General features: G+C 42.6%; 1 protein-coding gene across 4 annotated transcripts in view; it reads left to right on the top strand.

Annotated features, from left to right (window-relative positions):
* The window catches only part of KLF3 (KLF transcription factor 3), a 36,840-nt gene extending 23,174 nt beyond the window's left edge, over window positions 1-13,666 (top strand). For all 4 annotated transcript variants that reach the window (XM_077879567.1, XM_077879576.1, XM_077879583.1 and 1 more), the window contains 4 exons: window positions 879-1,365; window positions 2,044-2,194; window positions 7,204-7,364; window positions 9,692-13,666. In XM_077879567.1, coding sequence (XP_077735693.1) covers window positions 879-1,365; window positions 2,044-2,194; window positions 7,204-7,364; window positions 9,692-9,873 — 981 coding nt within the window. In that variant the 3' untranslated portion in view covers window positions 9,874-13,666. The remainder of the gene's footprint in view (window positions 1-878; window positions 1,366-2,043; window positions 2,195-7,203; window positions 7,365-9,691) is intronic.
* Window positions 13,667-14,140: the final 474 nt, after the last annotated feature.

Genomic DNA, 14,140 nt, shown 5'->3' with positions numbered 1-14,140 from the left:
TAGCGGTTTTTTTTTGGGGGGGGGTCAGCATGCATCTCCACGTACAGCGCCAGTGGTTGTGCATCCTAGCGTTTTGGGGGGCTCAGCATACATCACTTAGAGCGCTCGCGGGGTGCGTGTCCTAGAGTTTTTTTGGGGGCCAGCATACATCTCCAGGTACAGCGCTCGCGGGGTGCCTGTCCTCATAGCGTTTTTTGTGGGGGGTCAGCATACATCTCCACATACAGCGCCAGTGGGTGCGCGTCCTAGCGTTTTTTGGGGAGTCAGCATGCATCCCCACGTACAGCGCTCGCGGGGTGTGCGTCCTCCTAGCGTTTGGGGGGGCACATACATCTTCCGGTACAGCGCTCGCGGGGTGCACATCCTAGCGTTTTGGGGGGCTCAGCATACATCACTTAGAGCGCTCGCGGGGTGCGCGTCCTAGCTTTTTTGGGGGGGGTCAGCATACATCTCCAGGTACAGCGCTCGTGGGGTGCGCGCCCTAGCGTTTTTTGGGGAGTCAGTATGCATCCCCACGTACAGCGCTTGCGGGGTGCTCGTCCTCAGCGTTTTTGGGGGGCTCAGCATACATCCAGGTACAGCGCTCGCGGGGTGCCTGTCCTCAGCGTTTTTTGTGGGGGGTCAGCATACATCTCCAGGTACAGCGCTCGCGGGGTGCCTGTCCTCATAGCGTTTTTTGTGGGGGGTCAGCATACATCTCCACATACAGCGCCAGTGGGTGCGCGTCCTAGCGTTTTGGGGGGCTCAGCATACATCCAGGTACAGCGCTCGCGGGGTGCGCGCCCTCGGGAGCGCCCCGTAGCGACGGCTTGGGTAGCTGGCGCTGCAGCGCACCTGTGCCGGTGGCTTGAGACGTTTCTGTCCTTCCTTCCCGGTAGTCCTACCCGTCTAATTACATGGAGCCGATGAAGCCCAACAAGTACGGAGTCATCTACTCGACGCCGCTACCGGATAAGTTCTTCCAGACGCCCGAGGGCCTGTCGCACGGGATGCAGTTGGAGCCGGTGGACCTGACGGTGAACAAGCGCAGCTCGCCGCCCTCGGCAGGAAGCTCGCCGTCGTCGCTGAAGTTCCAGCCGTCGCACCGGAGGGCCTCGCCCGGCCTGAGCTTGCCCTCCTCCAGCCCGCCCGTGAAGAAGTACTCGCCGCCCCCCGCGGGCGTGCAGCCCTTCGGGGTGCCGCTGTCCATGCCCCCGGTGATGGCCGCGGCCCTGTCCCGGCACGGCATCCGCAGCCCCGGGATACTGCCCGTCATCCAGCCCGTCGTGGTGCAGCCGGTCCCCTTCATGTACACCAGCCACCTCCAGCAGCCGCTCATGGTCTCCCTGTCGGAGGAGATGGAGAACTCCAACAGCAGCATGCAAGGTACCCCGCCACCTGCCCCCGCCACCTGCCCCCGCCACCTGTCCCCGCCACCTGTCCCCGCCACCTGCCCGGCCACCTGTCCCCGCCACCTGTCTCCACCACCTGCCCCGCCTCTGGCCCTCCAGGGACCCCTGCCCCAGGCATCGTTTAAGTGTTGATCCTGGAAGAGCTCCCAGGAGTCCAGCTGTTGAATGCCATAAAATCATTACTTTCACTGCATAGTCGGCAACTTCGGGCCGGTAAAAATCCCGACTTTCTATGTTACTTCATTGAATGCGGATGTGGCTCTGTTAAAATGGCATCTAATACACGCCTCTGATGGTGGTGATAAGTAATGGTTACTAAAAGCCGCCTCCTTCACTGGCTCGCCGTAGGCAGGAGACGAAAGGGTTAAAAAGAGGTTAACCCAAAATCCTAAAGTAAAACCGTTTGAGGACTGAGGTGCTCAAAGTCCAGCTTCCTATGCATGCTGCTTGCTAGCAGAATAGTGGTGGGGGCCAAATGAGAGTCGTCCCCCTCCACCCCGACCCCACCCCAAACCCAGATTTGTTTCTGCTGTAATTTTGGCAAAGGCAAACAAATAATCCGGTGTTAGAGATAGAAGCTGTGCAATAGACTTTTAAAAGCTGAAATTGGTAAATTGTACATGGAGTGACTTTTCTATTTTTGTTTTTTTAGTACCTGTAATTGAATCATATGAGAAGCCTATATTACAGAAAAAAATTAAAATAGAACCTGGGATTGAACCACAGAGGACAGATTATTATCCTGAAGAAATGTCACCCCCTTTAATGAACTCAGTGTCCCCCCCGCAAGCACTGTTGCAAGAGTAAGTATGTTCAGGTCTACCCGACATTTGCGTAGTAGCGTGCATCTTGGGACCTGGATTGGAAGCACAGGCTTCCAGCTCGTGGTGTTGTGGTGTGATTGCCAGGAATACCTTGCAGTAGGGGCAGCCACTGGGAAAAATGGGGAAATCACTCCAGAGGCAATGTGTTCTGCTATGTGGACTGCTTTATGACCTTGACGCCAAGTTTGCAGCATCTGGATCACTCATGATTTATCCTGGTGTTTTGGGATTCTTTTTTTTTTTTAAATCCTTCCAGACTATCCCAAAAAAAAAAAAAAAAAATCCTTCCAGACTATACATAGTTTTCCCATAATCTTAATTCCAATATGGATTGAATTTGGGATTGTAGATATTCTACTTAAGGTTGGATCGTGAAAACTTTAGTTATTAAGACACACCTCGTCCTTCCAGTAGTCTGTTTCTGTGATGGGGAGTGTCTTGAATCAGAATTTTCAGGCCAACCACAGCCCAAAGAAGTCATTCCAATAAAGACCTGTAAATAGTGGTGGCCACAGAAAGTTGTCCGTGTAGTTCAGAGAAGTTCAGTGTTAGAATGACCCGTTATTCTCTGGTCTTTTTAATCACATCTGCCCTTAAAATATTCAGTCTGCCTTAGAACTGCCATGCAGGAGGAAAGCTTCTGTGTTGGCCTACATCCATGCACTGAACAGTGGTCTGTTTTAGGTCTATAATGTGATGGTGTCATACACAAGCTAAATAGCATCACTGATGGGATTCACTACAATAGGTAGCCTTGCCTTCTACCAGTGATTACACTGGAGGCTGTGTTTGTAGGAACCAAGAAGGTGACCTTTGGATGGACATCTTGGATCCCAGCTCTGCTCTCCACTATATGGATGACCTTGGCCGAGTCACTTAATCTTGGTGCCTCCGTTTCCTCTTTATTTTCCTTATCAGTTGTAATTATTTTTCTTGTAATTGTCTTGGGTTGGGGCACTTTCAAGGTTGGACGTAATGGCCAGCTTCCTAGTACAGAGGTGGTAGTTTTCGTTCCCTCCAGGTCCCTTCCATCATCATTCTCCCATAGCACTTTCTTCCCAACTTGAAACAGTGTTGCCCACGTTTCTACTCCACTTTTTCCCCTCTCCCTTACCCAATTAATTGTGCAACAGAGTGTGAATCCTCTGGCTTTCAAACAGCTGTTTTCTGGAACTTAGAGTACATTCTAATTCTACCCACATTCAACCCAAGTAGGTACCTTCTTAGTAGGTCATGTTAATGGCTCATTGCACCAAATCATAGTAAGTTATTTTGCGGGGGAGGCGGTTGTCCCCTCCTCACTGATAAATGAAGAAGAGACTGAATCCTACGACCAGCCACATCAGCAGGGAGAGAGTGTGTCTGATGAACTTGTACATTATTACCTTTCACAATTGCATAACGCACTCTCCCCCCACCAATGAAACTTTCCCACATGTTTTCAAAGGAATTATTTCATTCCCCCGCAACAAGCACGTGGGAGTCAGAGCAAATGGAGACTGATGAGCCAAGACATTAGATAACTCGCCTATAATCACACTATAAGAGCAGAGGGGGTCCGGGCTTGATCTCTTGCCACCCAGTGAGGGCTCTTCTTGCCACATCCTTGTCTAACCAGTGCGTCCCGCTCCCACTCTCAGGTGAAAGGAGACACAGAAGAACTGGCCAAAATAGACACACCTTGTAGGCTAAGTTACCTCTTTTTTTTTTTTTTTTTTTTTTTAATGATGCCAGGTGTCTCTGGCAAGATAACTGGCAACATGACTTGCACTTGTCATTATTCCTGCACAGGTGATGAATATGCCTTACAACTAAATAAAGCCAAGTGCCCACAGAGAGAGGGATGATCCATTGACCGGAAAAGGGTTATTCCAAAGTCGAGGTGGTTACGAATTACAATGTAAACCATTATAAAAGAGGAATATTTGAAAGCAATGTTCTGTGCTCTAAATACTGCTGAAAAGAAAATGGTTTTTGCTTACTTTAAGTTCTTTTGATGATCTCAAGCTCAATGGCTTTTAATGATTAATGAGTAATATGCTTATTTTAATGCTGACCTAAGAATGCATTTTGCTCCTCAAAAAATTCAACAGATTAGCCACAACTGGGACATGTACTCTTTAAGTAATTCTCTCACAGATGTGATTAAGTAATGTCTTGGCGTGTGCCCAGTCACAGCCCACATAGGAAACCAGCTAGCCAGGAAAGAATCGATGGAAACCAAGCTCCTAGTACCATTGCGATGAGGCAGCTCCAATATTTGCCTTCCGGAAGGCCTTCCTTTCCGAAGGCGGACTTTAAAATACAGCTTTGAAATCCATTTGCTGGAATGTAAGAGTTACAGCTTCAGAATTATTTTTAAAGGCACTCAACTGTCTATCAGATTCCTTTTTTTAATATTTACACATGTGCAATGTCTTTAGAACAAAAAGCTTGAGGATCCGATCTCCTCATTTAATTGTGTGTGTGAATTTTAACAAACTTAAGAGGGTCCGGCTTAACTCAAAACAATTACCAGGTATCTGATATTTAAGAGCTGTTCTAACTTCTTGGCTGTAATGGTCCCAAATAGCCTTTTTGAAAGTGAGCAGTGGAGAGTCCAAAAAGGACGAGATCTCAAGATCCCGCTCTCCACCTTCTGCCAGCATCTGGCTTTCTTAGAGATGGGGCTGCCATGCGCTCTCAGTGATGCTACCTGTCAAGGTAGACATTGGCTTGAGCAGAGATTTCCTTTTCTAGTGTTGGGACAACCCCCCTCCCCCCCAAAAAAAAAACTGATGAGATTAAGCAGCTGAAGGGGCAAAGTTTGCAAATGGGTTTCTGAACCTCAAAATATTAACAGCTACCGTTTAGTGGGTTTACATCTGGAACAGATGTTATCCTGCTTTGTGTACATTACTCACAACCTCCTGAGATCATATTATTCCCATCATCCCTATTTTATAGGAGAAACGGAGGCACAGAAGGGTAAATCCTTTGCCCAGGGTCACAAGGACTATCAGTGACAGAGCTGGGATTTGACCCTGGAGCACACAGCCTTTTAACATACATTTATATGCAAAACGAGCTGGGAAAAGCGATCGTAACTGCTGCACAGAGACTATTAGACAGATTCCCAACCCATAAAATCTAATAATTGGGAGAGACTTCTAAAATCACCTGGGATACTCCCCCGGTATCCCAGAGGCAGAGGAGATGTATTTAACCATTCAGTTTCTCCCCCAGCATTTTATTTCTTGAAGTTCTCTTAATGATGATGAAACCTTTCAATCCATGGCATTAAGGTGGAAAGTTAAAAATAAACTGATAACTCTTTTCTTTCTATTGAAGGATTTTAAATTAATGATTCAGCTGTCTAAAAATTGTACGTGTCCATAGATCTGTCACTTTTCTATTTTCTCTCTGTTTGTACATATATATAGAATTGAAGTCCTTGTCCCTCCCACACACACACCCACCCATGTTCACTTTTCCATCTTGGCTATTTTATTCTTCTATATCACCCCCACTAAACATCAAGGTAGGAAGGTAAAGTGAGACTCAACTGCCAGTTTTCTTTGCTAATAATAGAAGTGAGAAATAAGTAGAGTCACTTAAAGTCAATGCACCTTTTATTCTTTTCCTAGTTACTTCTTAGCCTACCTGGAAGAGTTACCGATAAGGGACATATGTTGAGATTTTTACCCAGATCCAAACAAGTTTCATTTCAGGGGCTCCCTTTTGATTTTTATGGTGAAATTTTATTATCCTTTTTTTTTTTTTAATTTCCCAAGCTTGAGTATTTGCCTTCATCAGATTCCCTTTCTCTTCATCCATGCTTGTACAGAAAATTCATACGTTATTTGGAACGTTTTTAAGAACTTTAGATTCCAATTTAAAAGACAAAGAAGTTTTCATTACTGTCAGAGGCCAGTTCCATAAGCTTGTGATGTATCAAGTAATTAGTCGTTAGGAAAGCAAATTAACAGATTAGAATTTTTTAATTACAGACATTAATCAGCAGAGGAAGCCCGAGGAAGGCTTGCAGACTTTCCCCAGCCCTTCCCCATCTGCCTCCTCTTTCCACCAGATCCCTTTCTGAAAAAGAAAGTTCAGAGCAATAGTGTTTGACATGATTGCAAACCCACCCTGGAAAGGTGTGCCAGTGCAGGCATGGGTCTGGGCGAGCAGCCAGGAAAGCTGGGAGACCCAGGGGCCCCTGAGAGCCACTGTCGGGGCTGAGGGGACTCCTCCTTGCCTGACAGCTAGCACGGCACCAACCAAAATTCGCCCTCATGCAGGAATACCAGCAACAGGTATTTGAGGTCGTGAACTCAGCAGCGCCATTCTTTCTTTTTCTTTCTTGATTTTAGAAGAGCCAAAATTTGAAACTCCAATGTGAATTGGTGATCTTGAAGAGAAGCTAATTAATTGCCCATTATGTAAAGGCTAAAATGTAGATAACTTAGTGGGGGTTGCCAGAGATTTAGGAATTTGGCCTTTTACCTTTTTCCCTAAAGAGCAATAAGTGACACTCAGGGCAGCCAGTGACAAGACAGGGTAACAGGGTTCAGCATGGCTTTATAAAGTACCATGAGATTTTCTGAACAGGCAAATTTTTACTGAGGGCAAGAGACTCTCCTAGCACCTGCATCTCCCTCTAGCATAGCACCTAACCCTTCTTGCTGTCATTACTTATCTACATGTCTGTCTCCCCCTAGAGTGTGAGCTCCTCGAGGGCAGGAACCCTGTTTTTATTCATCTTTGTGTCCTGGTGCCAAGCACAGTGCCTGGCTCATGGTAGGTGCTCACTCAATGTTTGTTGAATGAATATAGCAGTGCTTCTTGGGTTGATCCGCTAATTTTCTTTTTGTTTATTCTGTTGGGTTTTTTTTGTTTGTTTTTTTGTTCGTTTGTTTTTGCCTAGTGTTGTTAATGCCTTTGGTAGACTGAAGGAGAGGAAGAGACTTTGACCTGATACCTTATATTTAACGTCGGTTTTCTCATAGGAATCATCCATCAGTCATAGTACAACCAGGGAAGAGACCTTTGCCTGTGGAGTCCCCGGACACCCAGCGGAAACGAAGGATACACAGATGTGACTATGACGGATGCAACAAGGTGTACACTAAAAGCTCTCACCTGAAAGCGCACAGAAGAACACACACAGGTATCAGACATACTACACTCCCTCCAGCTTTCTTCTTCACAAATAGCAAAATGGGATGTTAGAAATAGATATCCCAGCTTTGCAAGGTGATTCTAATGAAATGGTCCAGATGTCGTGCAAGCCAGCCGAGTTGGGCTATACAGCTCTCTGCTGGTCCTGAAAAACGAACTTTTGGTTCAAGATTTATTTTTATACTTCCGTTCGATTCCAGGTTATCTCTGTGACAGGGTCCCTCCCAGTCCCGTGGAGTTCTCTATATTCTGTGTTTCAGGGAGAGAGAAAAGGTTGGAAAGGCTGCTGGAACAGAGGGGAAGGGCTCCTAGCCATAGGCCTGTTTCATCAAGGATGTGGCCTTTGTAGGGACCATCATTTAATAAGTGTTGTACATCATCAAATTCACAATGGCAAAACGAAACAAAAAAAACCCCACAGTTCAGTATGCAGAACAAATACAGAAAAGTAAAGGTCTTTGGGGGATTCATGTCTTCTAAAACTGAGGGAACCTCTATGCCATTGCCTGCCCTATTTGTCCCAGGGTATTATTTATTCTGCCCAGGACTGAATACAGAACACGCAGCCATATCTTACAAAAATGATGACAGCAGTGAGGAATACTGTTCCATTTGCTCTTGAACATTCATGTGCAAAATATCTCAAGGAATCGGTGTAAAAGTGTAAAAATGTTTTCCATGGCCTGATTAATCCCAGTCAGTACTGGTGGTTACAGTTGACAGTAAGTCCCAGCTGACCTGACCTCAAACCCCTTCGATGTGAAATCCTAGTACAACAGCAGTTGTCCTGGGTGCACCTTTTCCTTAACTCAGAATGTAGTTTGTTTGTTTGCTTTTGAGCTTTTATGATTCATTTGAATGAGGGATGTTGACAAAAAGGAAAATCTGGGATTTGGAAGAGAAAAGGGAAGGGAAATGGGGGTATGGAAGTGAAGTTTTTCAGTGACTCCCTGGGAGAGGGGACACCAGCTTGTGGACAACTGAATTCTTGGGCTGTCCCTGTTATTACAGAGGGAACTAGGGTGATCACCTTGTGTTTAGAGGAATATCCAGTTGGTGATGCCAAGGTAACTAGTAAAAGCACCACCAAGGGCATTAATAGAACCTGAGAGGTGGATGTTACCAACTTTCAGCCTAAGATTTAAAAGACAGTAAATATTTGTTTGTTCGTTTTAAAGATTTTATTTATTTATTCATGAGAGGCAGAAACAGGCAAAGGGAGAAGCAGGCTCCCCATTAGGAGCCTGATGTGGGACTCGATCCCAGGACCCCAGGATCACGACCTGAGCCAAAGGCAAACACTCAATCACTGAGCCACCCAACTGCCCCAGATACTAAATATTTGAATAACAATTGAGGTATAGGGAAAATAACCTCAGCACTTAATGTTCTGTGAAGCAAAGCAGATAATACAAGTCTGAATATCTCCTTGAAATACCAAGGAATGTCAATCCTTAAAATTTCTAGAAAACAAGGGATAGTAGACGGGAGTTGATTTGTGATGCCCATTTGCCCATGATTACTAATGCAAACATTTCAGATTGCCACTGTGATGGCCTTTTTATTTGTAAGGGTCTTCATCCTGGCTCTCCCTATGATTTCCCCCAAGGAGCTCCTGTTCCTGCCTGTCATCATCCCACAGGAGGGGGTTGGAGAGACCTGGCTTCTGCCAGAGTGGGGAGAAATTGCTGTATTTTTAGTATGTCTGAATTAGAGCATTATACTGAAGCGTAATTGCTGTTGACTAAACAAAAGATGCTGAAATCCTTGCCAGTGTCTGGCACACTTCTCATTTTTAGGAAACTATTAAAATAATAAGAAAATCCCACAGACTTTCAATTTGGACTTTTCATTAAGTGGAAAGCAATGCATAAAACTGAGCACCCCAGTAACTTTAAGACTTGGAGATAAACACAGATCACGAGTTGTTTCTTAAGTTATTCATCCCTACTATTGAGGGCAAAACCAAAATTATTTGCTAGCTCCTCCGAATGGATTTCAGTGGCTTTATGCTTTAAGAACTCTTAAAAAAATTTTTTTTCTCATTGGCAAAGTGCCAGTTAAATATTAAGAGAATTAAGCCATCCTTTTCTCATTTATCTTGCTGTGGTTTCTGTGGTGCTGTGTTTTTTGGGAAACAAATGGATGGACCTACCTTGAAAATAATATTTGCCCAGTGTTTTAGCTCAAAGATCTTAATTTCACCAATGTTTTCTTTTCTTTCTTTCTTTCTTTTTTTATTTTTTTTTTTTACTAATGAATTGCCTTTTGCCCTCAGGGAAAAAAAATAAGCTCTGCCATTTTTCCTTTTTGCAGGAGAAAAACCCTACAAATGTACATGGGAAGGATGCACATGGAAGTTTGCTCGGTCCGATGAACTAACAAGACATTTCCGAAAACATACTGGAATCAAACCTTTCCAGTGTCCAGACTGTGACCGCAGCTTCTCCCGTTCTGACCACCTCGCCCTGCATAGGAAACGCCACATGCTAGTTTGAATGCCTCCGTCCCCCACCTCAGCCTGGCTCCCCACTCTTCCCGGCTCTCTCTCTGTCCTCCCACCCATTATCTAACTCATTTTTTACATGTACATTTTAATTTTGATTCAGCTGGTCTGAATCTCTGAATTTATATCATTCAAACTTCCATATGGTCAGTAGTAGACGTTCTCTAATCCTCCTCTCCTTACCACGGGTCAGACCTAAAGAATGTGAACACTTTTTTTTTTTTTTTTTTCCGGGGATGCTAAGCAAACCCTTCTTACAGATACGTTTAATGTAATGAGAACAAGGGAACATGTAAACTTCAAATAACCAATTGTCAGTTTCTCCATGTATTTCTCAAAAGAATGTCAAAGTAAATGTATTAGAAATACAGTATCCAGCCTGCTAGTCCTTGCCAGGGACGTTCATACCTCTGTGCCCAGTGATCGTATTTTGTGCTCGCCAGCAAAAAGGGTGGACACCCTTTCACAGCCTAGTTAGAGGTGCAGCAAGATTTCAGGTAGGACCGTCCACTCTTCCATTGCCCTTCACAGATCCTGCTTGTCAACTTGGATTTCCCACATCATCTAAATTAAGTCCTTTACACTCCTTTGTGGCTGCAGCTGACAAGAAGTTCTCAGCCACCACTGGAGCTGAGCCAGAGCTGCTGATTCAGGCAGGTGAGGTGTGTCACTTAAGGGCTGGATGCTCTCTCTGCCTAGCACGGAGTCAGAACAAAGGGGCACTGCGCAGGGGAGAAGCGGCAGGGGCCGAGGAGGAAGCCGGCCCTTCCTCCTGGGCTAGGGCTCTTTGGTGAAGTTTCAGTTTGTTTGGTTAGCTATGCAGTGCATTCCCAGAGCTCCAGGCTCTTGTGTTCCGACTGTTCAGAACCATACAGCAAAGCCGAAAACTGACAGTTATCCATGCACCTGTCACCATTCCTCCAATGTCCTTAATGTGAGTCATCAAGCGTTGATTGTAGGGACACCACAAAAATATTTGCCCAGTAATGGTTTAAAAAAAAAAAGAAAGAAAGAAATCTTTTGGGTAAGAATCTGGATGGTCCTTTTTTTCCCAACCTACTTAACAGCTTTTTTTTTTTTTTCCAAACGGGGACACATTGAGTGGTAATTGTATTCCCGTATCAAATTAATCATACAGCTTTTATACAGAAACTCTTCCGAGTGAACTGTAAGGTGCCAAGTTGGCTGTCAATTGTGTCTGTGATACATACCATAAATAAGTATCTGCTAATGCTTTAGTAGATGCATTCAATTTAAGACCTGAGTGACACTATTTGTAAATACAACTAGTTGTGAAGCACACATACCTTCATTTGGGGGAAAGATTTCTGAAAAATACGAAAACCACAGTTCAGGGATTCATATATTTATAGCTCAATCTCCCCAACAGCTACTGCTAAAGAGCTGGAAATTTATCACTCTCAATTATCCCATCAGAAGAAGCTGAAAATGACTCGTGTTTATGTTAAAGATAAATAGCGCCATTATTTGGGGGAAGTTTTTTTGTTTGTTTGTTTTTTTCAAAAGCTGGCTTTTGAGCACCATAGTCTAAATGCCAATAAAAATAATTCATGCATAGAAATGTCATTGGTCCTAAATTTGAAGACAGTGGGCGACGGTGGTCAAATGTGGGTGCATATCACCAAATGCGCCTTCATCCCTCGATAAAGGATGGAAGAGAAGAGAGAAGAATGGAATCCTGACGATTCATCCCAGCCACAGCTCAGGATCCAGCACAACCTTACTGGGAGGAGCACATTGTTCAATTGTTTTTAAAACATCAGCGAATGAGTGATTCTGGAGGCCTGCGTATCATGTGGGGAGCTTACTTTGATGGCGCTATGTTAATAAGTTAGTTGTAGGGACTGTGCACCTAAGAGATCCCACTCAGCCCTCTGAACCAGCTGAAAGGAAATGTAGTTGAGAAATGCAAAGTGATTTGTTATCTTCTTGGCACTTGGTTTTGATTTTTTTTTTTTTTTTTTTTTTTGTAAGCACTGCAAAATTTGTTTAGAATATTAAAACCTCCTAATTGGGCTTTTTTTTCTGTTTGTGTTTTTGCAACTATGACATGAATTGAGGGATAAAGTATGTATTGTCCATACTGTAAATGCTCAGTCACATTCATGCCAAAGTGTTTATTTCTAGAAGTGATTCTTTTATGACACACTGAAGAATCGAGTTGGAATGCAAGGAGATGGAGATGACCTGTGTATGTGTTCCAACCCATATAGAAGGTAGGAAAAAAGGCAAGAAAGGGTAGAATTGATCATCTTTGCATAATTAGCTTTGTGAGTCCAGTTGATAGAAAGCTTTGTAGGTTCTCATGAAATTTGATGTGTTATGCATATTTAAATTTTGTTCAAAAGAGCAAGCAAGACCCTGCAAAGACTTACATTACTCTTCAGCTTATTTAGGTTATGTTAACAGTTCATTAACAAAGATACATTTTAACTCTGAAAGAAAAGCAACCCAGAGAGGCCATTCTCTGTTCCCATTCTGGTCTGTATACTTTAGTTACCAATTGGCTCTTAACCAAATTTTCCTTTTTTATATATATTTGTATTTTACTATGATAGTTGAGAAATTTAGTCTCTTAGACATTTTTAGGTGTTAATTGTGGAAGACCTCAAATACAAGATAAGATGCCCTTGAACATGTGGTTTTAATGATGTGCCATATTACTATCAATGGTGGTTTTAATTGCAATATTTTACATTGATGAGAATGATTTGTAAACATGAAGTTAGTATTGTATAAATTTTGTTATAGAGTTTCTTTTTATTGTCCAAGTGTCATCTTGGGGAAGTCAGAAAAATTAAGGCTGGATCCATCATATTTTAGAGTTCTAAAATGTGAATCTACATCATAAATGGGCATTAACATTCTAAATCATCTGGTATGGAGAACATGTTAGCAGCATAGCTATGTTCAACTAAGGAAATGCTAAATACATGGAAGTTTCAAGAGCCTTGGAACAGATTTATAGGGGAACTATAGATGTAAATGTATATTTTATTAAACACCCATCTGCACTATCAGTGTTGCACTAATGTGGAATTTGAAAGACTTTATTGCTGATACTATATATCTGCACGTCATTCCTGATTAGATTGTTTTAAAGACAATCTCAAAGATGTAAGGTTTTAAAATAATTTGGTTAGAAAATACACAGTCATCTTGAAGGAATTGCTGTTATACATGAAGTTGCTCAGAGTTGTCTTTATTCTCTTCTTGGTCGAGGTTAACAAGTTCTAAATGATCGCAAATTCACTTAATACATTTACAAAGCCATTTTACATGCATTAAACGAGGGCTACAACAATACTATGTTTTACAAATACTAGCACTTTTTTTTTTTTTTTTTGCTGTTATGTACTTAGTGTTAGAGGGTCAAAATAATCTGCTTAGCATCTCTTAAACCATACCTGCAAATATAGCAGGATTATTACATTTACAATACTTTAATACTTGTATAAACTATGCAGAAATTTTTAATAAAGTGTAATATATTTTATAAGCTAATAAGACTGAATGGGTAAAGGTTTTTAGCATGCATTAGTATACTTGCAAATACTGAAACATTTTGGTAATCTTTCTTACTAAAGATGTGAATGTTTAATGTACCTTCTCTGTTTCTACTCTGTAGTCCAATGGGAATTCAGTAATGACATTTTGTCATGTCAAACTGTGAACATAAATTTGTACTGTACAGTCCTCATATACTATATACAGTATGCAATATATGTATTATATACTTGTTAATAAAACCATCAGAATATTAAGCGTGATCATGTGATTACTATACATGCAGTGATCACTAGGAGCAAAACTTAGCAATGTAACATGTAAGAGACAGTACTTAGAAATTTCAAAGTGAGTCATTCTTTGATAGGCAATTGTTGATGGAGAGAAAGAAAAATCTGTCAGATATTGCATGGAATGAGTTAACTTAGCCTTGAAGTTATGTTTCTGGGTTTTTGATAACAGCAGCACAAAGTCTTCTAAGCCACAAACTATAAACTTGTAGACAACCCACCCTGAATCCACAAACTTTCCTAATTCATTCCTAATTTCCTAATACATTCTTGGAATATTTATTTTTTTGTTTATGACACCCACCTTCTTCCAAAAAGGATTTTCAGTGCCTTGTATTAAAGGATACAATGTATAATATATATAATATTTAATTTTTTTTTAAAGATTAGGATTCATAACTTGGGGAGTGGGGGAACAGGACAGTAACTGCATTAAATGAT

Source organism: Canis aureus, chromosome 2, assembly GCF_053574225.1.
Source record: "Canis aureus isolate CA01 chromosome 2, VMU_Caureus_v.1.0, whole genome shotgun sequence".
NCBI lineage: Eukaryota > Metazoa > Chordata > Mammalia > Carnivora > Canidae > Canis > Canis aureus.
Note: the sequence above shows the minus strand (reverse complement) of the source record. Positions and strands in the feature narration are given on the sequence as shown.